The 23,563-nt window shown below is 23.8% G+C and overlaps 1 protein-coding gene across 1 annotated transcript in view; it reads left to right on the top strand.

The window, feature by feature from the left end:
• LOC145841759 (ectopic P granules protein 5 homolog) overlaps window positions 1-23,563 on the top strand; it is a 70,385-nt gene that overhangs the window by 21,426 nt on the left and 25,396 nt on the right. Inside the window, exons 19-27 of the mRNA XM_082949114.1 lie at window positions 63-212; window positions 1,347-1,461; window positions 1,743-1,887; window positions 2,380-2,520; window positions 3,040-3,185; window positions 3,496-3,652; window positions 4,349-4,555; window positions 4,853-4,999; window positions 6,927-7,043. Coding sequence (XP_082805240.1) covers window positions 63-212; window positions 1,347-1,461; window positions 1,743-1,887; window positions 2,380-2,520; window positions 3,040-3,185; window positions 3,496-3,652; window positions 4,349-4,555; window positions 4,853-4,999; window positions 6,927-7,043 — 1,325 coding nt within the window. The remainder of the gene's footprint in view (window positions 1-62; window positions 213-1,346; window positions 1,462-1,742; window positions 1,888-2,379; window positions 2,521-3,039; window positions 3,186-3,495; window positions 3,653-4,348; window positions 4,556-4,852; window positions 5,000-6,926; window positions 7,044-23,563) is intronic.

Below are 23,563 nucleotides of genomic sequence, written 5' to 3'. Positions count from 1 at the left end.
AATAGTTCTTTAATAAAATAAGTTCTAACTGAAAATATTCACTAAATTCAACAAACAAACAGGAATTGAACTATGAGCACGATTATAACACGAAACAACTAGTCTTGCCTTTCGACACTCATAAAGAAATAGCATTGATATTAGTTGAAAAAAGCATACAGATACACAATTTGATGGGACAGAACAACATCGTCGGTAAAAGCTTTCATCAGGTTTGTTGTTTTTTAGTATATTCTAAAATTGATGGTAAATTAAGGGATATTCAACTCAATTATAAAGAAATTGTAACAGTCTCATTGGAATTAATGCAATAATTAAAAACTTTTTATTGATTAATGAAAATTGCCAAGAGACATACTATAATTGAATACTCTTTAAAAACTGAAAAAAAGGCAATGGGTTATATTGTCTTTTCTTTAATATAACTGTTTAGTTGTATATTTTTGAGAAGTTTATTTAAAATTTTACTTGAACCTTCTTTTAATTTAAAAAACATTTTTTGGAATTAGTCTTACTTTATCGACTACATAATAAAGTGTCAACATTTTTTATTTTGCTAACTGAAGTTACAAAAAAAAAAACTTAATCAACTACGAATTACTGTTTAAATCTGTTTGTTTTATGTAATGGTACATTTATTTCACCCTTAATTATATATATATATATATATATTTTTTATTTAAGAGAAACTAAAAAAAACAAGTTCAACTTAAATAAAAATAAAATATTTTGTACTTTGTTCTACATCAAAGGTAAAAAAAGTTCAGAGTATATTTTGAAATAAAGTTCATAAATATTAAGTAAGAAACACTTTTTTAGTGTTTTTTCGATTAGATTTAATAATAACTAAATAAAAATAAATAAGTAACAACACTATTTTGATATTTGTTTTTGTATGTAGTTCAATTAACAGGTAAACATAATGACTTTGGCAGTCAATTTTACCAAGAAATAAAAAATAGCATAATAAAAATATTACGCTGTTATTAATATTTGTTTTTGTATGTAGTTAACAACACAGGTAAATATAATGATTTCGGCAGTAAATTTTACTAAAAAATAAGAACAATAACAATAGTCATTAATGAATTTTTTTTAATTAATATTTGTTTTTGTATGTATCTTAAAAATAGGTAAATAGAATGACTTCGGCGGTCAATTTGACTAAGAAATAAAAAAATGTAATAAAATTTGGAATTAAAACTGTTATTAATATTTGTTTTTTGTATTTAGTTCACGACACAGGTAAACAGAATAACTTTAGCAGTTAATTTAACTAAGAAATTAAAAAATTAAAAAATAAAACTGTTATTAATATTTGTTTTTGTATGTAGTTAAAATCACAGGTGAATAGAATGACTTCGGCGGTCAATTTGACCAAGAAGCCCTCGGAAGCCAGGTTCGAGCAGTGGTGTTGGAAAATAATTACTAAACTGAAACTTCACAAAAGATTAATTTATTGTTAGTTTGATTAAAATTGTAATTTCAAAATTTTAGTTTATTTTATATGTAACGAAATTGAAGTTACATACAGTGTTAGATTGCTTGTTTTTGTATAGAATAAAGGAGTAAATAACTTTTTTTTTATACCCAGGTAAAAGCTCAGAGTTTAATGAGAGTTTGACTTATTTAATATTTTATTTTATATTCAGATAAAGCACATAATTAAGCATTTAAGCAACTTGAGTACCCAACCAACATAATGAAAAAATATTTATACAAGTCAAAATAAACATTTTCAGATAAAAGTACCGAACTTAGCATGCTAGCAACTTCAGTTCCCAACTTACATACAGATCCAACCTTGAACAAATTGCTGCAAGGAACTAATGACAATCACAATATGAGCTTGTACTTATCATTAGTACTTACTGATGTTGGTCATAGGTTTGTAGTTGTTTTCCTGTATATTTATTATTTTATAAATTTGTTAATGATAAACATTTTTTCGAGTTTGTGTTTATTTATTATTTTGTGTTAACTGATGTTGGGAATAGCTATGTACTGTTAGGACTATATATTTTGATTAATACCCATATAATCTCAAATTTAGCTCTTAGTTCAAGCATTTAATGTAATATTTAATCTAGTAGTTTTTAACAGGAAACAATAATGTTGTTCTAGCATTAACTCTTTGTTGTTTTAAACTCTTATTTTACACTCGATTATTACAAAATCTGATATTTTATAAATTTTTAAGTGTTTTTATATCAATATGCTTTTAATAAATTTAATTTTAAATATTAAATACTTTTAACTCAGTTTATTCTTACTAAGATACTGTTTTGTTTAGCCTTGGTTGAAAAATTTTAAAAATTAAATGATAATAATGAAACATGTTTTGGTAAATGTTTTAATGAATGAAAATTAAATTTGCAGTTTAGAAGCCTTCTTAAACAACGGTACCAAATATTTATTACAACTATCTACTAGTGGATACGTAGAAGCTACATTGATTTGTTTGTACTGTATTGTACCTCTATTCACCCAAGCAGATATCAATCTGTCACAACAAAATAAGTTGGTTTATTAATTAAAATATATTTAAATAATATTATTGTACCTCTATTAACCCAAGCAGATATCAATCTGTCTCAACAAAACAAGTTTGTTTAATGTGAAATAGTAACTAAATAACATTATTATTCTCTGTTATCAATATAACCTTAAAAATAATTTTGTATAGTTCTAAATGGTTTTAAATTATAACTAAGCAAAATAGTTTTTATCAGCATTTAATAATTTAATTTGAAGTCTATTATCTACCAAGTTTTAACATTTTGTTGTATGGCTACTCTTTTTCTTTAAGCTTTGATTATTTTTAAACAGTCTATCGACTGACAGGTTTTGATTTTTATGGCTTTTTTTATACAAAAGCAATGCAACTTTCATAACGTTTATTTAAGTTGTTAATCTGTAAAGTTTTATGTTATTTCCATTAAAACTTATGCTAATATATATTTATAATTGAAGAGGTTTTTTTAATCAAACAACAAATCATCAACATTATTTATTTGTATCCACATTATGACGTCACAGGTTTGTTGATTGTATCAAGTCGTTGCTGCACGTCACGGACAAGGGAATAATGAGCCACGTGACCTGGTTGTTATCCAATCACAATCAAGCAAAAATATCGAGCACCAAAATGATGACAAGCTTGATTGAGAATCTTGTTGAAGACGGTATGTATTCTTAATTAAAAGTTATAAAAGTCAAGATAAAAATATAAGTATTTAATTAAGAGTTTTGCATTTAATTATTTTGATATAATAAAATACTATCAAAGTTGATATTTGAATTTTCCACATCTGTCCTCATGAAAAGGTAAGGGAAATCATTTTGTATGATTAAAACCAAATCGTCATATTGATAGTCGTTGTTAGAGCTTAAAAAGGTGCTTAAGAGCAAAGTAAAGTTTATTTATTTAATAGTAAAACATATACAACTATATTTTAATAATTTGAACAAAAACAAGTTGTCGATATAATACAGAAACTGACACTCATGGTAAAGAAAAAGTTGTTTCTTACTGGTGTAACATGATGCTATCAATAGAAGATTGGTATAAAGATGAACACATTCCAACAATAATTAATCATTTGATTATGAGTGCTTCATGCATATCTACCAAATCTGCTATAGATATTAAGTTTGTTTTAACGTTTAGATTTATTAATTTTTATTATTATTAAACATTTAACAATGAGTGTGCATCAATTAAATCTGTTTTTTTAATAGAAAACTTTGGGCTTCCTGTTTTATAGAAACTTAAATTAGTTGCGACAAGTTAATTAGTTTTAAACTATATCCTAACTTTTTGAAAGTCATACTCTGTTAGAGTTATATCTTTTTATAAAAGTTGTGTAATTAAGATAAGTACAAATTTATAGTAATTACCAAACCACACCTAGATTTAAAACAAACACAAATCAATGAACTTTTAGTTTTGAAAGTTTTGCTGCTACTCGGTTTTGTGAATAGGTTAAAAAACAAAAAAAAATTGTTTGAGGCTTTATTTTTTTTAAACAATAACATCATTTAACTTACATTACAACTTTAAAATGTTAAATTTTAAAACCTAATACTTCGTGTTTAAGATCATTTATAGAAACTTAGAAAAAGCTAAATTACTAAACTTAAAATATATAAACAATTAAATTAATTAAGTTGAAAATTAAAAAAAAAATTAAAACCTAATACTTAGTGTTTAAGATCTGTTATAGAAACTTAGAAAAAGCTAAATAACTAAACTTAAAGTATATCAACACAATTAAATTTCATATTTATTTTAAGTTTGACAATTATTTAAGTTAACTTATTAATTAATCAAATCAATTTCCATCAGAACGCAGGTATACGACAAATACGTGACTATGATGCTCAGCAAAAAATCCCCCAACTCGCAACATGGCAACCACAGTAACCACGGAAACCTTCAGTCCCTGGTCAACATGATAAGCTGGAATTCCCCGCAAGTGAAAATAACTTTCCTCCCGCAAATAAGCAGCAAGAATGTTTATTTTCAGTACTCGGTGATTGAAGCTGAAGCAAGGTTTAAATTTATCTTTTTTATTTATAACATTTAATATTTAAGTAGAAACAACGTTAGTTGAAATATTATTTTTATCTTGTTTTATATTTAGTGCTATTTTATTCAACCAAGCTATTGTAAAATAATTAAACCACCGATAAAAAATCTTTTTAATAAATATCACAAACTTCAGTAACTATATAATAGAAGTTTGTAATTCATAATAACTTATTTAATAACTTAATTACTTAAGTATGACAAAAATTGTCTGTGAATTTGTTCAAATATTTTTTTGTATATTGAATTTATTTTTTATAGATACGAAGATGACACGAAGTTGTGGGAGAATGTGGTTCAAATATTACACAAACACCACAAAACCACTGTGGACCAGGCGATTAAACAGGCCTTCAACAGGCTCAAGTGGAACCACACTCCGTGTAAAAACCTGCTTTCCATTTACAGGTTAATATTTGATAAGTAGTTTTATGATTAAACACGAATTAATACTCCTTGTAAAAACCTACTATCAATTTACAGCTTATTATTTAATAAGTAGTGTTAAGATTAAATATGAATTCAATACTCCGTGTAAAAATCTGCTATCTATTTACAGGTTATTATTTAATAAGTGTGTTAAGATTAAATATGAATTCAATACTCCGTGTAAAAATCTGCTATCTATTTACAGGTTATTATTTAAGAAGTAGTGTTAAGATTAAATATGAGTTCAATACTCCGTGTAAAAATCTGCTATCTATTTACAGGTTAATATTTGATAATTAGTATTAAGAATAAACAGGAATTCATTATTCCATGTAAAACCTCTTTTCTACTTACAGGTTAATATTTGATAATTAGTGTTATGATTAAACAAAATTTCAATATTTCCATGTAAAAACTTGCTTTCTATTTACAGGTTAATATTTAATAAGTAGTATTAAGATTATACAGGAATTCGATATTCTTTGTAAAAACCTCCTTTCTATTTACAGGTTTGAATATTTAATAAGTAGTATTAAGATTAAACAGGTAATTAATACTCCTTGTAAAAACATACTTTCAATTTACAGGTTAATATTTGATAAAAAGAATTAGAAATAAACAGGAATTCAATATTCCTTGTAAAAACTTGCTTTCCATTTACGGTTAATATTTATAAAGTAGTATTAAGATTAAACAGGAATTCAATATTTTCTTGTAAAAATCGGTTTACTATATACAGGTTAATATCTAATAAGTAGTATTAAGATTAAACAGGAATTCAATATTTCTTGTAAAACCTCTTTAGTATTTACAGGTAAATATTTAATAAGTAGTATTAATATTAAACAGGTATTTCAATATTCCTTGTAATAACTTGTTATCCATATAAAACCGAATATTTGATAAATGATATTAAATTGAGTTTTAAACAGGCTTACTTTCTACATACAGATTATAGTTTTATTAAACTTTTTAAGTTTCTAAAAACCATGTTAAAAATATATATTTAAATTTTGAATAAAAACTTAACAAAAAAAAGATTATAGTTGATTTATCTTTAGTGCAACTATTTTTCTTAAAAGATCTGGTTTATGTATATAGCTCAGTTTTTATGTTTGTTTTGTAGTTTAGTGCTATTTGTTTTTGTTTTTTTCGAAAGATATACTTCTACACAGTTTAGCAAAAAATTAAAAATTAGTAGATATTTTATTACTCACCTATCTATTTAAACAAAATCTAAGCAAACTTAAATTGTATCAACTACTATTTTTTTATTTTTTATTTTGTTTCTAAACTGAAAGGCAGTTTTTCAAAATATTTTGATTATAATTTCGAAATCTGAAATTTAAATTTGACTTGAAAATTTCATCACACTATTAAACCGAACTTTACTTTACAACACACAAACTTGTTTTTAACTATTCTGATGGGGATAATTAGTCACTAAAAAATAAGTTCGTAATAAAGTATTAAGTTTATATAAAACTGTAATATTTTAAATATTATAATGATAGATGGGCCGAACTAGGCACGAACATACCGACAGATAAAAATTAATATAATTTTGAAGTAATTGAACTTCACAAAATTCACTAAATATTACGTATTTCTATTTATTTTACTTACAGATGGGCCGAACTGGGCACAAGCATACCGACGGATAAAAAATGAATGTAATTTTGAAGTACTTGAACTTCACAAATTTTATTAAATTTTTCTTCTAATTATTCTACTCACAGATGGGCCGAACTGGGCACAAGCATACCGACAGATAAAAATGAAAATAGCTTAATATTCACAAAATTTTATTGAATTTTACTTGTAGATGGGCCGAACTAGGCACGAACATACCAACAGATTTTTAAATTAGTTTATTTTCACAAATTTTATTAAGTTATACTCACAGATGGGCCGAACTGGGCACTAGCATACCAACAGATCACCCCCTGCACATGATGATTTGGACCAACTTCTTTCTGAGGTACACCCACATGCTACCGGGGCACCCAAGTATTGGTTTCAGGTCAGAAATTTTATAATTGATTTAAATTTTACCTCAAATATGCTTGTATGCTGGTTTTACCGTTGGATACATGTTAACTTAAACATTCAAGAATTTGTTTTTCAATTTCATTTTGCTGGATATTTTAGTATCTCTGAAAAGTACATAATATTTCTCGAAAGGTTACATATATTAATATTTTTTAATTATACATGCATGTTACATTGATATAACTGTACTGTGTACATGTCAGATTGAAAGTTTGTTAAATTAGAAATTTCGTTCGTATGTTAGTGGTACTCTTGGATTGGTATACAATTTTATATATAATTTCACTTGTAATTACTAATTTTATGTTCTATTGATTTCTTTGAATTATTTACGTACGGTTAAAAGATGAAATAATTTTTGTGTAATTTTTAATATATGTTACACTTCAATTTTTATTTATTATTTTTTTCGAAGTTAAAAATAGTTTGTTAAAATCAAACTATGTACTAACTATAATAATAATAAAAAATAAGTAAGTATTATAATAATCTTTTATCTATAGTTGATTAATAGTTCAGCTAAAATTATTAGTTAGTTTGTCTGAGAAAAAAAAAATATATTTTTCAACAACAATTTTTAACATTAAAACAAAAGTTTAACAGTCAACAAAAACAACTGATTTTTAAACTTTATCAAATTTAATTTTTAATTTTTAGATTTCAACAGCTTTAAAGAAACGTTTAAAACACTTGTTTTTAATTGCACCAAACAGTCTATTGTAGTAACAAAGTTTTTTATTTTAAGTAACAAAGAATTTTATTTCAAATAATCAAAAGCAACAGATTAAGACATTATATAAAAAAAGACATACGTAACACTATAATTTTACTCTGAAAAACAAACTTTTAATGCTATTTTTGAGTTACAAACTGAATTTGTATAATAAAAATCATTTTTGATAATAAGGTATAAACAATATATAATAAGGTATAAACTTATTATGGATTTACATTAAAAAATTAAAGCTTTTTTTGATTACAAACTAAATTTATTTAGTGAAAACAAACATCGCGCGTTTGAAACACTAAGTGAAGTAACAACGAGAACAAACTCGCTGAAAATTTTTCGATGGTTTTGTTATTCAATTTGTCTGTTTGCAAAAACTACGTAGATTATGGAATTCTTTTTGATTATTTAATGAGGAAATTTTGCCGCCGTTTGAAAACGGTTTAACGATTGGTGACATTTTACAAGTATTTTACTGTCACTAGTATGTCATATATAATTTAAATAAAAAATTTTAAAACTTTATAACTGAAATAAAAAAGTTGATTGTCAAAAATTTTGAAGTTAAAAAGTACTTATCGTGTTAAGAATAAGTTTAAACACTTTATTTTAATTATATCTTTATCTACTGTTTATAGTAGTTAATATATTGGCAAAATACCTTAGTGTTACTTAAAAACTGATATTTTTTCAATGTTTACTTAAACTCAAAAAAGAATTCAACTAGTTTAACAGTGTATTTTTTGTTTACAAAGCAGTCTAATTATTTGTAGAAAATTAACAAGCATTATTGTTTTTTTATGTTGCTACATTAGCTGATTAGTTTTTTATGTTACAATTGAATTAATTAGAATATTTATAAACAAAAATTTCAAAGTTGAAGCATTATAACTGTAATTAATGAAAAACTTAAGATATTTAGGACTAATTATTTTTCCGTTTTCTTTTTTAAGGATTAATTATTTTTTGCTTGATAAACATAGTATAATCTACTTTACTTTCTATTATTTATTTTTCTTGCTTAAAACATTTTGTTAGTGTTACTAATAATAAATTTGTCAGAAGTGTATAACCTTGATTAAAATAAAGTTTAACAACAAATAATTTAATTTCTGTACGAGATTTTTTTGATACTTTTTATATAAAGTTTACACTTCCATTGAAATACAATATATTAAACAGTGTAGTAAACTATTAGGAGAATTTTAAGTTTAAGTTTACTGAAACACTAAAACTTATTTTTTAGTCATTGAATGATAACATATCACTTGGCAATGAGTATAAACAAAATTGAATTTGAGCTTGATTTTATATTGAAAAACAAACTTTTGAAACAGTTTGTCTTTAAAAGTATCTGCAAACTAATTTCATGTTTAAATAAAAAAAAGCTGCGCTTTATTGTTTTTAGTTGTACTTTTTTTTTCAAATACACACTTAAATTTGCTCGTTTGTAAAAGTTTAAAATAGGAAAATAGTACTACGATTTCCAATTTAATGCCGTTGTCAGTACAGTTTGAATTCTAATTTATTTTTCATATTCTATTGTTATTTGAAGTGATTATACTGTAACTATTGAAAAATTTATTTTGGTACTAACTTTTTGCTAAGTCAATTTAACACAAAAGAGACTTTAAATTTGTTTTGAAGTTTATTAATAGTTTTTTCGTTTAACACTTATCAGCTGAAAATTGTTAGCAGCTAAAATGTAAAAAATGAAACCTTAATACTAAATAAGTTTCAGTTGAGATCTAGTATATTTTGAAACTTAACAAAAAATAAGAATAGTCAACTTAGTTATTGTTAATATACACTCTTTTTATTAAACACTGTAGTAAGTATTAAATTTTTAAGGAGTTATTGTATGATTATCTAGTTATTAATAAAGTAGCAAAATAAATGGTTTCTTTAGTGCAATAAACAAGTTTATTCGTCTAAGTGAATCTTGTACAAAAAGCTTTGATAATGTTTTAACGTCTTAAGTATTTTAAAAACCTTAGAATATAGTAAAAGGTTTCGATTTTTTAAAATTTCAACGTTTATATTGCTTAATAGCCCAGCTAAATTTTTATAGCATTTAACACTATACAGTTTACTTTCTGAAATAACGACTATTATGTTAATGCAAGTTAATAATTTGTTGCAGTTTTATTTTATTTATTGTAAAATATTCGAGCTCAAGTTTCTGTTTGAGAAACGATCAAAGCAAAACAAACACTTAAAAAGTAACATTTAAAATTATTTTAATTAACAAACCTTAAAATACTAATGTGAAACAAAAATATGTTAATATTGAAATAGTAAATATTCAGTTTGCTCCAAAATAGCGTAAGTCAGCGTAAAATATTAATTTTTTCATCGAAGCAAAACAAACACTCCAACCGTTTACTGACGTAACTGGTGTTTGTGTCACTAAAAATCGTTTCACAAACACAAATTTGAGCTCGCTTGCTTGTTTTTGACGAATAGTTTCAGAAATAAAATTTTTTCGTATCAAATGAAACTTTGGGCCGCATTAAACGCGGTATAAATTCTTGTGATTAATACAAATTGAAAATAAAAGTTTGTTCAAATATTTATTATATACATATTGTTATTGTTCTGAGGAAAGCTGTTAAACGTTAAAACTTAGTAAACAATACAAAAATTGGTTGCTTTTTTGTATTATAATTGTATGAATATATATAAATATATAATTTTTTTTTGGAATTTTGTTTTGCTAAGAAGTATAAAGGCGATCGGACTTTTAAAATATTTTCGAAGTTTATTGATATTATTTTCATTAATTATTTATCAGCTAAAAATTCTTTAAAACCAAAATGATTTAAAAGAATGATGTTTCTAAAATTTTGTAAAAACTGTATTTTCAAAGTTGTAAGCTTATAATTACTTTATATATATAATAAATATTATAATTAAATAATTATTGTATATAAATATATAATCTAAACTATTTATAGCAGTGTATGTTGAAAAGTAATTCAAACCAGTATTATTTGACGATTTTTTTTGTTTTGTATGTAAAAAAAGGTATCTGTTATACTCAATTACGTAGAAAAACTTTAAACTGTTGAAAATAGTGTATTGTGCTCACTGATAAAAAAGTGTGGTGTTTGCAAGTTGTTGTTCTACAAAGTATTATGTTTAATGAGAGTGTCTACAGTTTTAAAGTAACACGGAAAATTAAATTTTTTTTTTGTTATTTATTAAATGATAAACAGATAAAATATTTTTTGTTCAATAACATCGAAGCAAAACAAACATTTCAAGCGTTTAGTGACGTAACCGGTATTTGTTTCACTAAAAATCTTTTCACAAACAGAAACTTGAGCTCGCTTGTTTTTGACAAACTGTTACAGAAATAAAATATTTTCTTATCAAATGAAATTTTGGGCCGCATTAAACGCGGTATAAATTCTTGTGTATTTTACAAATTGAAAATAAAAGTTTGTTCAAATATTTACTATATTTATGCATGTTATTGTTCTGATGAAACCTGTTAAACGTTGAAACTTAGTAAACAATACGAAAATTAGTTGCTTTTTTGTATTATTAATTTATGTACATATAAATATACATATAAAAATCCGAAAAACAATAAAACATGCAATTTATGTTGCTTGGAAAAGTACGAGATTGAAAAAATTAAAAAAGATTTATCATTAAATAAAAGAAAAGAAAGGCAGCAACCATGCCTCCATATTCAAAACATGTACTTTAAAAGAACCAAAACCACTAAATAATAACAAAAAAATAACAACAAAATAAATCCAAAAACAAGAACAAACAAAGCAAAAATAAGTTAACTTGTACATATGTTGTTTTTAAAATAGGCTAACTAAAACTATTCAATTTTAGTTGAAACGTCACAATGTGTTTTTTTGTGTGATTCTTTAAAAATCTTACTTTGTTCTTTATTTTGCTCTGAGGAGATGCACAAAGCATCGAAACTAAGTAAACGAACTGAACACTAGTTGTTTTTTTATATTATAAAAATGTATATATATATATATATATATATATATATATATATATATTAAAGGTTTTATACAAAGTTCTGATCGATAGTGCTCGACAAATCAAATTGGAGCTTAATATTTATTTATTTAATTATATAAAAACTATAATTCAAACAGCTGTTTCACACATTGAAATGTAAAATTTCATGTGATCGTCAGTAAGTTACAGTTTATTATAATAGTGAACAGAAATTTCGATTTTAGAATTTTTTATAATAATTATGACGTAGTAATGGTACAGTTTATTGTACGATTAGTTGAATTTGAAATACGCTGTGAATGTTATTCTATGCTTTTTAGGAAAGTTTAAAAAGGTTATTTTGGAAAATGTTTTAAGCTATTAGAAAATTTTTTTAGGCTGTTGGGAAAAATGTTATAAAATGCTATAAAATACTCGTGTTTGCCGCTTCGATTTTATTTTGTTTTAATATTTAGTTGGTTTTAATTTTGTTAAAAAAGTATTTTTGATAATGGATGCATATGTTTTGTCTTTCGCTTTTCTTGTTTAGTGTTACGTTCTTATCTGATTTTTCGATTTCTATTTTTTCTAAGTTACAAAGTTTGCAGCCGAATTTAGTATTGAATTTTAATTTTGTCCTGTTTAATATTTCCCATTTAATTTTTAAACTTTTTAAACTTTCCTAAAAAGCATAGTATAACATTCACAGCGTATTTCAAATTCAACTAATCGTACAATAAACTGTACCATTACTACGTCATAATTATTATAAAAAATTCTAAAATCGAAATTTCTGTTCACTATTATAATAAACTGTAACTTACTGACGATCACATGAAATTTTACATTTCAATGTGTGAAACAGCTGTTTGAATTATAGTTTTTATATAATTAAATAAATAAATAAATAAATAAATAAATATATATATATATATACATATTATTTTTTTCGGATTTATTGCTAAAAAGTATAAACGCGATTAGCCTTAAAAAAAGTTTAAAGTTTATTGATATTATTTTCGTTTAGTATTCAACTTGTTTAAACCAAAATGATTAAAAAGAATGATGTTTCTGAAATTTTGTAAAAATTGTATTTGTAAAGTTGTATATTTATAATTACTTTAAAAATATATAATCTAAACTGTTTATAACAGTGTATGTTGAAAAGTAATTCAAACCAGTATTATTTGACGATTTTTTTTGGTTTTCTAAGTAAAAAAAAGTATCTGATTTACTCCAATTACGTAGAAAAACTTTGAACTGTAAAAAATAGTGTATTGTGCTTATTAATAAAAAGTGTGGTGCTTACAGGTTAGTGTTGTACAAAGTATCATGTTTAATGAGATTTTCTACGGTTTAAAAGTAATACAGAAAAAAAAAAATATTATTATTAAATAAGTGATAAACAAATAAAATATTTTTTTCCAATAACGTCGAAGCGAAATCAACACTTGAACCGTTTAATGACGTAACTGGTATTCAGTTCACTAAAAATCGTTTCTCAAATAGAAACTTGAGCTCGCTTGTTTTCGACTAATTTGCTTTCATAACCTAAGTCGCTATTTGATTATAATTTTAGGCCGTATTAAGTGCGGTAAAAAGTCTTATGTTTTGTACAAGTTGAAAAAGTACTGTTTGTTATAATACTTCATATATTTTTTGGACCTTTTTTGCTTAGAAGTATAAACGCGGTCAAACTTTAAAAAATATTTTTGAAGGTATTGATATTATTTTCGTTAATTAATCATCAGCTAAAAGTTGTTTAAAACCAAAATGGTTAAAAAGAATCTTGTTTCTGAAACTTTGTAAAAACTTTCAACTGTTAAAATAGTGTATTGCACTCATTAATAGAAAAATGTGGTGTTTGCAAGTTATTGTTCTACAAATTATTATGTTTAGTGAGATTTTCTTCAGCTTCAAAGCAACACAGAAAATTAAAGAAACCTTTTTAATAACTATTAATAGATAAACAGTGTGCTTATTTACTAACTCAATATCACTTATACATAATCTAATAAGATAATAAGAAATATTATGCCTTTTAATTTTCAATACAATATTTTAAGTTATTTTAAAGTAGCTAAATCATTAACGCAGTATTAAAAATTAAAGTTTAATTTTTAATCAGTTATAGCTGTTTCTGTGTGGTGAAAATTACAGTGTCCGTTTTTACTAAATCCATGACTAATTTATTGTATGTGTCTTTATTATTTCTTTAAAGACATTTTTTCATCTAAATATTTATATTCAATCATTATTGAAAAGTAATAACAATTGTCAATTTTTTTAAAGAGTTTTGTTTGTTAGTATACTTTTGTATAAAAATAATTATCAGTTATCTGTTTAAATTGTCAGAATATAACTAATGCAATATACATATTTGAATAAAATATTGGCATGTTTTTTAATCTACCTATTTAAAATATAATATTTAAACTTATATTTTTTAAATCTATCCTCGAAGAGATGAAAATACAGATCATTATTTCTTTAACTAGTATCTTAAATTGCGAGAAAAGTGTTAATAACCTTAGTACATATTAGCAAAATATTATGTTTGTTTATTCCATTTAGATCAATAAAAGTATTATACTTTTAAAAGCAATGTATTTCAAACAAGTAGTAATGAAAAGACTGAAGACATAAAATATATTTTTTTATTTTAAACTAAATTTAATACTGAAACTTATATTTAAATACTTATGTTGCTTAAAACATCTATTTTATTTTTATACATCACAGTATGTATGAAATATGAAATGATATATAAGTTTGTAGTTTAAAATAACTAGTCATTGTTTTAATAAAAGTTAACTTAGATTTGTGGTTTTTGTTTAGTTGTTTTTGAGTTAATTTAGGTAATTCTTAATCAGTGAAAAAATATTTTTGTTAGTTTTAAGACTTAAAAAAAAACACTTTTTATAATTATAAACAGGTTTTTTTTTTAGTAAAAAAGTTACATTAGTTAAAATGGTTGCATTGTGAATTAAAAAAAAAAATACATTGTGAGTTTTGCTATTCATTTCCATTATAAAAAGCGAAAAAAAACTCACGCTTAAAATTTATTGTGACGTAATAGTTGTTAAACACGCTAAAAACTCTGATAATTTCTTTAGGTTACTTGTTTTAAAAATTATATCATTAAACGCAGTAGTAATTGATTTTTGCGCATTTTATAACCGATATTATTTCGGTTTGAAATTTATTAATTATGTTACTTATTCATAAATTATATTGTTTATGTTATATTGTGATTGTGTTTTATAGCTGATTTAAAACTTTAGTTTAATAATTTGTAAATAGTTAACAGAAGAACGCTTCAATATTTTAAATTTTAAGCTGTTTTATTTACGTTTTAAAGTGTGATTTTTTTTTGTACATCTTAACCTAATAGATGTAGAATTTAATTTTGTTATGGTACTTGCTTTTTATAAGGTATTTAAGCAAAAAAAAAAGTAACTTTAAAACTTGATATATTTTGAAAGCTACTTTGGTAAACATTTATCAGTATGATTTGATAAAAATTAAACTAAAATTAATGAATAATAATTATAATAGATTTTACAAACTCTATACTGTAGTATTATATACTACAATCTTCATTTAATACTAAAACATAACCTTAATCTTTTATTTATTATCCTTTTAACAATATACATTATTAATTACAATTAAATATAATAACAACGATAAAAGTTTTAATTATTATCGTTTTAAGAATATACATTATTAATTGCGTTTAAATATTTGAACAATAACAAAACTTTTATAGTATTAAAACTGAGTATTTAGCAATTTGGATTGAAATGAACTTTTAATGATTCTTTTAAAAAAACATAATTAAAATTCTTAAAAACGTACCAGCAATTTGATTCACTAAAATTATTTTTATAACTCTATCACATAAGTGTATTTTTTAGTTTAAATTGTTTTACTAAAAATATATTTACTTTTTTGAAACTAATAAGCTTTAGTACGCTTTAGAAGTCTAATTGTTTTTTTTATACATTTGAATTAATAACTGAATTTTTTTCTAAAATAGATTTCTTTCAAATAAACTTTGTAATAATAATAAAATTTTACTTTTAATTAAATTCACGTTCTTTTAATTCTAAATATTGCTAATTGCTCAAAATAAAAACAAAAAGTTTAGCATTTTTAAAAGCAAGCTGTTCTTGCTATTTGCGTAAAATTTAAGTTATTGTATTAGAAACCGAATTAGTTTATTTTTGCAAAGAAAAAATTCAGTTTTACAAATTAATATTTTAACAATTTGTCATTTTTAAGCTAAATTTTAACTTCTTTTAAGTAACATTGAAAATCAACATTATAATCATCAAGCACTAAACACATAAATAATTTATTTTAAATTTTACATTATAACTAAAACTGTTTTGATCTTAAAAGTAAAATATAGCAATTATCAAGATTGCGTATAAATAAAATATAAACAACTTTGTGACTTTATGCCGAAAAAACGATTTTCAAAGTTTATTTTTGTCAATTGGAAGCTAGATACTTTTCCAAGAAAATATGTTGCGCTCTAAACTATGTGACGTAACATTCACTATATTCGCTAAAATATTTTTTCTAACAAATACTTAAATGAGCTTTTCGAAAAGCGTAACTGCTCTGTAACATAGCGTTCCTCTTTTTCCAAATTTTTGAGACCGTTTTAAGTGCGGTTTGATTTATGTGAAAGTATTGTGGTATAATTAGTATCAGTGGCGTAGCGTGGTATTTTGGTCAGGGGGTGCGTAAATTTTTTTCTCAAAAATTCCTCTAAATTAAAACTTTTGTAATTGGCTATAAAAAAACTTTTTATAAGTAATAAAATTGAAATAAATTTATTAAGTAAAATAAGTTTGTTAACTGATTTAAAAAATATTTATATATTACAAAATTAAACAGTTGAATAAAAGTATAAATTTCATTAGAATTACTTATACTCGCAAAAATGTAAACTTACTAAATAAAAATTGTTTTTATAACTTATAGTAAACTTTATATCTTTAAAAATTAATATATTCAATAAAACGAAAGTATCTGTTTTGTTTACGAAAAAATATCAATCTCTTTAATATACAATACAACAGTGATAACAACACCTCATTGCACATAATTTTAATAAAGTTACACAGAAGTTAAAATAGACCAACTTTATAACTGTTATTACAGTTTATTATAACTTTGTAAAATAGTTAAAAGTATACTTTTTTAATTTAATTCATTTGATTGTACTTGTTTAAAATAAAAATCACAAACAAAGTTTATATCTCATAGGCCGACACGCTTATCTTGTATGTTTACAAAAATAAAGTTCAGATAACTAGCAGTAGTCTTAACAATGTAGCATAAAAAAAATTGTGAAATTGTTTAATTTTCTTTAAGCGTGACGTATTTTTGTAAACTTAAATAATCTGCCATAAGGTTATACTACAGCGGTGCGCTATATTAATTGCGTGCTTTTTGAGTCTAAATTCTTATGAAGTTAATGAACTTATAAAATTTTTCCTTATGAAGTTTTTCATCAACATCGGTGCGCATTTGCAATTACGCACCGAATCAGTATATTGAGTAATAACATGTACTTTCCTAACTTGTCACTAATTGGTATTCAAAATTTCGTTTAACTTTTTGAATACTAGATAAACATAGTTGAAAAAAGGCAAATTAAGCAGAAAAAATAAACTATAAAGGATAAAGATATTACATTCTTTTTTTTACATTTTTCTTTTTTTGGGTGGCACGCATTCGCCAGTGTCCCTCCCGACGCTACGCCCCTGATTAGTATCCTATCAAAAGTGTTTTTTTTATAATTTTTGTAAAAAAGTTAAGAAAAAAACAGTCGCTTAAAAAACTTATGCAGTTTTTGATATTCTAAGCCATTTTTAAGTTACACAAAACTCGTTAATGTTCTGATTAATATAGATAAATTCCTAAAAGTTTGTACGCCTTCAAAAATTAAATTTTATATACATGTTTTTTTTTATCAAACAATACTTGAGTTTTCCACCATGAATTCTTTTTATGCGCAAAACATATTCAAATAACATAATTAGTTTTAAACATTTTTTTGTGTACACTTGAAACTCTCAATGACGTAACAACTAATAAAGCCACTAAAATCTGTTTTCGAAGTTTTTAAATTTACTTTTGCTTAACAAGTCACGTGTTTGCACAGTTTTCTGGTACAGTGCTTCCTCGCTAATCCGGCCAAGTTGGGCAAGATTTTTTTGAAAATACGGCCGGATTTGCCTTTGGCCGGATAAGAACAAAATATCGCTTTATTACAAATTATCTACCTTAGTTATATTATGAATTTATATAACAAAACGTACTATAAAATTTTGTAACGTAAATAACGTAAATTAAACGATGGAACTCGGAGGCTTTTTCTAATAGTATTGGGCCAGTTATTGGACAACCCTTTTCACGTTCCTGACGAAACCAAATGTAAAGGGCGCTGTCTAGCTTGTCAATGACGTCTCCCTCTACTTTTTTTGCCGTTTTAGCAGCTCCAATTAGTCCCAGCTCCTCCTTTTCGGCTTTAAACTTTTTCAAATTTTCTTCGCCTCTCAAAATTTCATTTAAAATTGACTTACCAATGTTAAACTGGCTCATTATAACAGCTTTAAGCACATTATTGTTTGCCATTTCGCAAACTTTTAACTTGTTTTCAATTGTTATTTGAACGCGTTTTCGTTTCTTTGCTGTCTTATCCATTTTTTAACCAGATATGTTGATTGTAGTATATTAAAGTGTAACTTGCTTAGCAAAGACAGAAAAATTGCAAATGAATAATAAACAAGTTTGTTACAACTGAGCGGGAAAAGTATGAAAAAAAAACTTAAGATTATACAAATGATACTTTATTATGACGTAACATTATATTGCTTGTATACTTATAAAACGTAAATTGAATACTTTTTTGAAGTAAAATGAAATTAAACGCTAAAAACGCTAAAGTAAATAAGTCGACTTCTCGACTAAAACCGGCCGGATTAGCGAGGAACCGGATTAGCGATGACCGGATTAGCGAGGAAGCACTGTATCCGATTTGTAGCCGCCGTAAAAGCGGTGTAAGTTCTGTTCTGAAATTATTTACTTGTCAGTAGACTTGCAAAATTTGTTTTGTTGATAGTTTTTCATTAGAAAAAAATTCGACAGTTGTTCGTAAAATGTTTTGCTCTTATCAGTTAAAGTTTGCTGTAAACTAAACTGCGTGTTCTGGATGATAGTTTGAAATAGGTTTGTTTTCAGCTCCTTAAATTAATATTTTTGTTAAATATTAAAAAAAAGCTTTTAAGCAACACTGAAACATGAAATTAAAGTTTTTTTATTTTAAATTAAAATATATCACCACACAACAAACAGTGTGGTAAACTAATCAAAATTTCTACGAACGACGAAATAACGTTTTTGCCCATTTTAATAAACTTTTTTTTTCAATCATATACAAGCTAATTTAATGTTGAAGTTGACAAGTTTACATTTGAAGCTTTTAGTGACTTAGGTGCTATTAGAATAACTAAAATCAATAAAATAATTTATTTTTGTATTTTTATTATAACTTTCAGTGTGGTATTTATTTAGACACATATCTTGTTAATAAGATTGAAAACTATTAAGATGATTATTTAAGAACTGTCAATTGTTGAAACTTATACTTTAACTTGTTGTTTGCGTCAACATTGTTCAAAAAAGTTTTAAAATTTCTACCTCGTTAAAATATTTTTTTATTTTACGTCACTAAAAATTGTTTGCAATATTAAAAGTTGAAACAGCATTTACTAGCACTGCGTATAAGTAGAGTATTAAAGTTTAAACATTTTACACAGAGAAAAATCTTTCAAAGTTTGTTGTTAGTTTTTTAAAAGCTGTTTTTTCAAGAAAATAAATTGGTGTGTAAACTTTGTGACGTAACAATCATGAATTCCAATAATATTTTTTAAACAAATTCTAAAACGAGTTTCTTCAGCACAAAAAGTTCCAGTTCTTAACAATTTAAGACCGTTCTAAATTTTAATTGCGGTTCGATTTAAACTCTAAAATATTTGAACATATTAAGGCATAGTTTATTGCTTTTCAGTGTACATGAAATTATTTTTTGTTTTTTATTTGTTATTTTGTTATTTATAACTTTTGTTAAGAACCCTGAAAATTGAACAACCACCTAAAAACTTTGAAACTTATTTCTCTGAATTGAAACCGATTTTGAAAAAGGTACAAAATAAACTAGCGTGAACTTGGCTTGAATGGCTTTTTATGTAATTTTTTTTACCCAAACTTTAAAACCAATTATTTTTAATTTCCTTAATGCTAACTTGGATTTTTTTTTATTCTAAAGAACGTTCTTTTGCTTAGCTTTTCACAATAGTTTCCCTCAAATTGGGGTTTTACTTTTGTAGTGGCCCCTTTGAAATTTAATTTTTTTTTTGCAATTTTTCACTTTGCAACGTTTTTCTTTAAAAATAACTATTTTTTCAATTTTTTTTTATTATTAACATATCTATTTAATTTTTTAAAACGTTATTATTTTTTTTTTTTCAAAATTTTTTTTTTATAACATATGCTTAAATGAACTTTTCAGAAAAGTACTAAATTTGCACGGTTTTGTTTTTTTTTACATGGTTTTATAGCAAAAGTAAATTATTTTTTTTCTAAATTTTGTTTTTAACACACTTACATAATTAATATTCATAATTAAATATTTTCCCAACTTATTAAATAGATGACCCATACAAGTTTTACCTTAACTTTTTGTTTACGTAATTTGAGGGATTTCTTGATCAAATGCTAAGAATTTAGGTAGAACTAAAATAGGCCATTTATTTGAAAAATAATAATAGGTTAGGAAAAGTATTTTAATGTTATAAAACTTAATTATATGAGTCTGTTAAAAACAAAACTTATTAAAAAAAAAACTTACTTTAGTAGTTTAAAATGTTTTATAAAGTATTATATTATATTTACACCTTTATTAGTTTACCACACTGTTTGCTGTGTGCTAAAATATGATAACTTTTTTTTGACATAAAAGTTTTATTATTATGTTTTGATGTTGCTTAAAAGTTTTAAAAATCTTACAAAAAATATTTTTTTGAGCCATAGCTTATAGACAGCTATAGTAATTTTTTTATTGCGTATCATATTATAAAAAATTATTTATAAGCTACTAAGTTAATAAATAAAAGAATATTAAATTTTTCTTATAAAGATTCAAAACTTTTGGCAGTTATAAACGTTTAAAATTTGTCAAGCTAACTATAAACGTACAAAAAGTATTTAAATTCAACACAATATATGTAATAGCTATGTACATATAAATTCTTAATTTACTTGCTAACTTAGGAGAAGCAAATATAACATTTAATATGAAAATACATTTCAAATAGTCATTGTATAATAAGTTATAAATATTTCAAAATGTCAAAATATCTAATAAATTTGTTAAAAAATATTAGTTTTTAAGTAGTAGTTCTTATAATTCGTTTGTAAACTTTAATAATTGATAAGCTGAAAACGTTTATTTTTTGAAACAAAAAATAATGCATTAGAAATTCATAGTGACGTAACAATTGTTTTACTCTGCTGATTAATTTCCTGCTTCAAACAATTTGCTGGTTTATTTTAGCTAATTTCGTGTAGTTTTCTGAAGTGTTTGCTATTTTGAAATCTCAGAAATTTAAAACCGTTTTAAAAACGGTATAAAATAATTAAACATTTTAACTAGTTTTAATAAATAGATGCTTCCATAACTTATTTGTCATGTAAAAATTAACGTAAACTATTTTTTATTAGCACATTTGTACGTATATAAAATATTTAGTATTACAAAACTCAATGTGTACAAATTGCGCTTAAAGCAAATTGTTACGTAATAGTTAAACTCTTTATTCGTTGGTTTCTACTTGATATTAGTTCCTGCTTTTTTAAAACTTTTTTGTACCTTATTAATTAAGTTTATAGGTCTTCAATTTAAAGTCTTTTTTAAACAGTTTAAACAACATTTACTTTTATTTCATATTAATTTTTTTTTTGTAACTAGTTTAGAAAATTAAGTAAAAAAGTTTTTTTCACAAAAGAACTTTTTTTTTTTAAATTTTAGAGTTGGTTAGAATTTCAAAATAGTATGTATGATATAATATAAAAATTAAATATCTAAAATAACAGGTCATTTGTTAACATTATTTACTGTATTTTATTGTTAAAGTGTTAAAAAATACTGAAAAACTGTATTTAATTTATTAGCTTTATATTACAAATTCAGTACAATATTAAAATTATTTAACAGTGTAACTTTAGAACTGTTTTAAACTAAATGTAAGTACAATCTTAAATTATGCATTTTAATTTACAATACTGTTTCAAATACAATTTAAAAAAAGTTGTATTAAAATGACGGAAAGCTTTAACTTTATGTTTCAAAGAATGTCCCATAAAAGCTTTATTTGCAAATATTTTTTTTTCTTAAAGCTATAAATTTATTTTTCGATACTAAGTATTCAGCTAATCAAATAAAAACAATTATTTTAAATTTTTTACTTTCCAAGTTTTTTTTTTATAGTTTGTTTTAAAAATACCAATAACTTTCTGAAAAGTTAACTTACGCATTTTTGTTTATAGTTCCAAAAACAAAAAATTGTATAAGAGGTTTGTTGTGACGTAACAATTAATTTTCACTGTTATTTCATTTCCTACTCCAAACTATTTGTTATTTCAATTATTCTAAGATTTTGTAGTGTCAAAACTTGAACTGAAAATTTAAACCGTTTTTGAAACGGTACTTTTTAACATTTTAAATTATATTTAAATAAAGTTGTACCGTATTCTTCAAACTAATATATTTCGTAAAAGTATACTTAAGTATATTTAAGCTTTATTAATTTGGCGTTATTTACATTTTAAATTAGTTTTAACTTTTATCAAGTAATAAACTTCATCTTCGTTGTAATGTAACAAATAATACTTATAATCTAATATTTCTTGTCGGTAAAATTTATAATAAATTATTATGGTTCTACTAAATTTTTCTAAAAATTATATTTTTTATGAAACTATACTTTAATTTAGATTAAACCTTATTAGTTGCCAGCCTGTATGTGTAAGATTAACTATTTATGTATAATAACTTAAATTCAAAAGTAAATGAGTATTTGTTTGTTTCGCATAACATCTGTGTTGATGAATAAATTAAAATTTCAATTGGTGTTCTATTGTTGATTTTAAATAATTAACACAAAATTTAACAATTTTGAATGTAAAAAAAACATTTGATGAAGTATTAAAAGTTTTCTTTACAATCTGAATACTTTAAAAAGTTTCTAAAAAATAACTTGCTTGTTATTTAGAAATAATTTTAATTCAGCTTCTGTTTAACTTAGACTCAATGTGTACAAGATATATGTATATACAATAATTCATTAATTTTTTTTTTTTGAAGCTTTAATAGTTATTATTACAGTTGTCAGCTAATTTATTCAAAACAGTTTTATTCTTAAAAATATTTTTTTACTGTTTTCAATGTACGCTTTTAGTAGTATTTTATGACTATTGATGAATTATCTTGTAATTTTTTTACTAGCTTTTCGAGGTTGTTTTGACACGTACTATGTACAATATTATTAATGTAACTATTTTCTTATAACCAAGCTATCTAATCTTTTACTAAGAGTTTGATATTTATAGTATAAAAATTTGCATCCAAATGTCTTTGTTTTATATCAGTTGATTAGACTATTTAAAATGTAACATACATTTAAAGTTTACTTAAATAACACTAAATT

This window comes from Thalia democratica, chromosome 7 (assembly GCF_965202585.1).
Source record: "Thalia democratica chromosome 7, ktThaDemo2.hap1.1, whole genome shotgun sequence".
In the NCBI taxonomy this organism is placed as follows: domain Eukaryota; kingdom Metazoa; phylum Chordata; class Thaliacea; order Salpida; family Salpidae; genus Thalia; species Thalia democratica.
The sequence above is the reverse complement of the archived record's forward strand: the minus strand, read 5'-3'. Positions and strand labels throughout refer to the sequence as shown.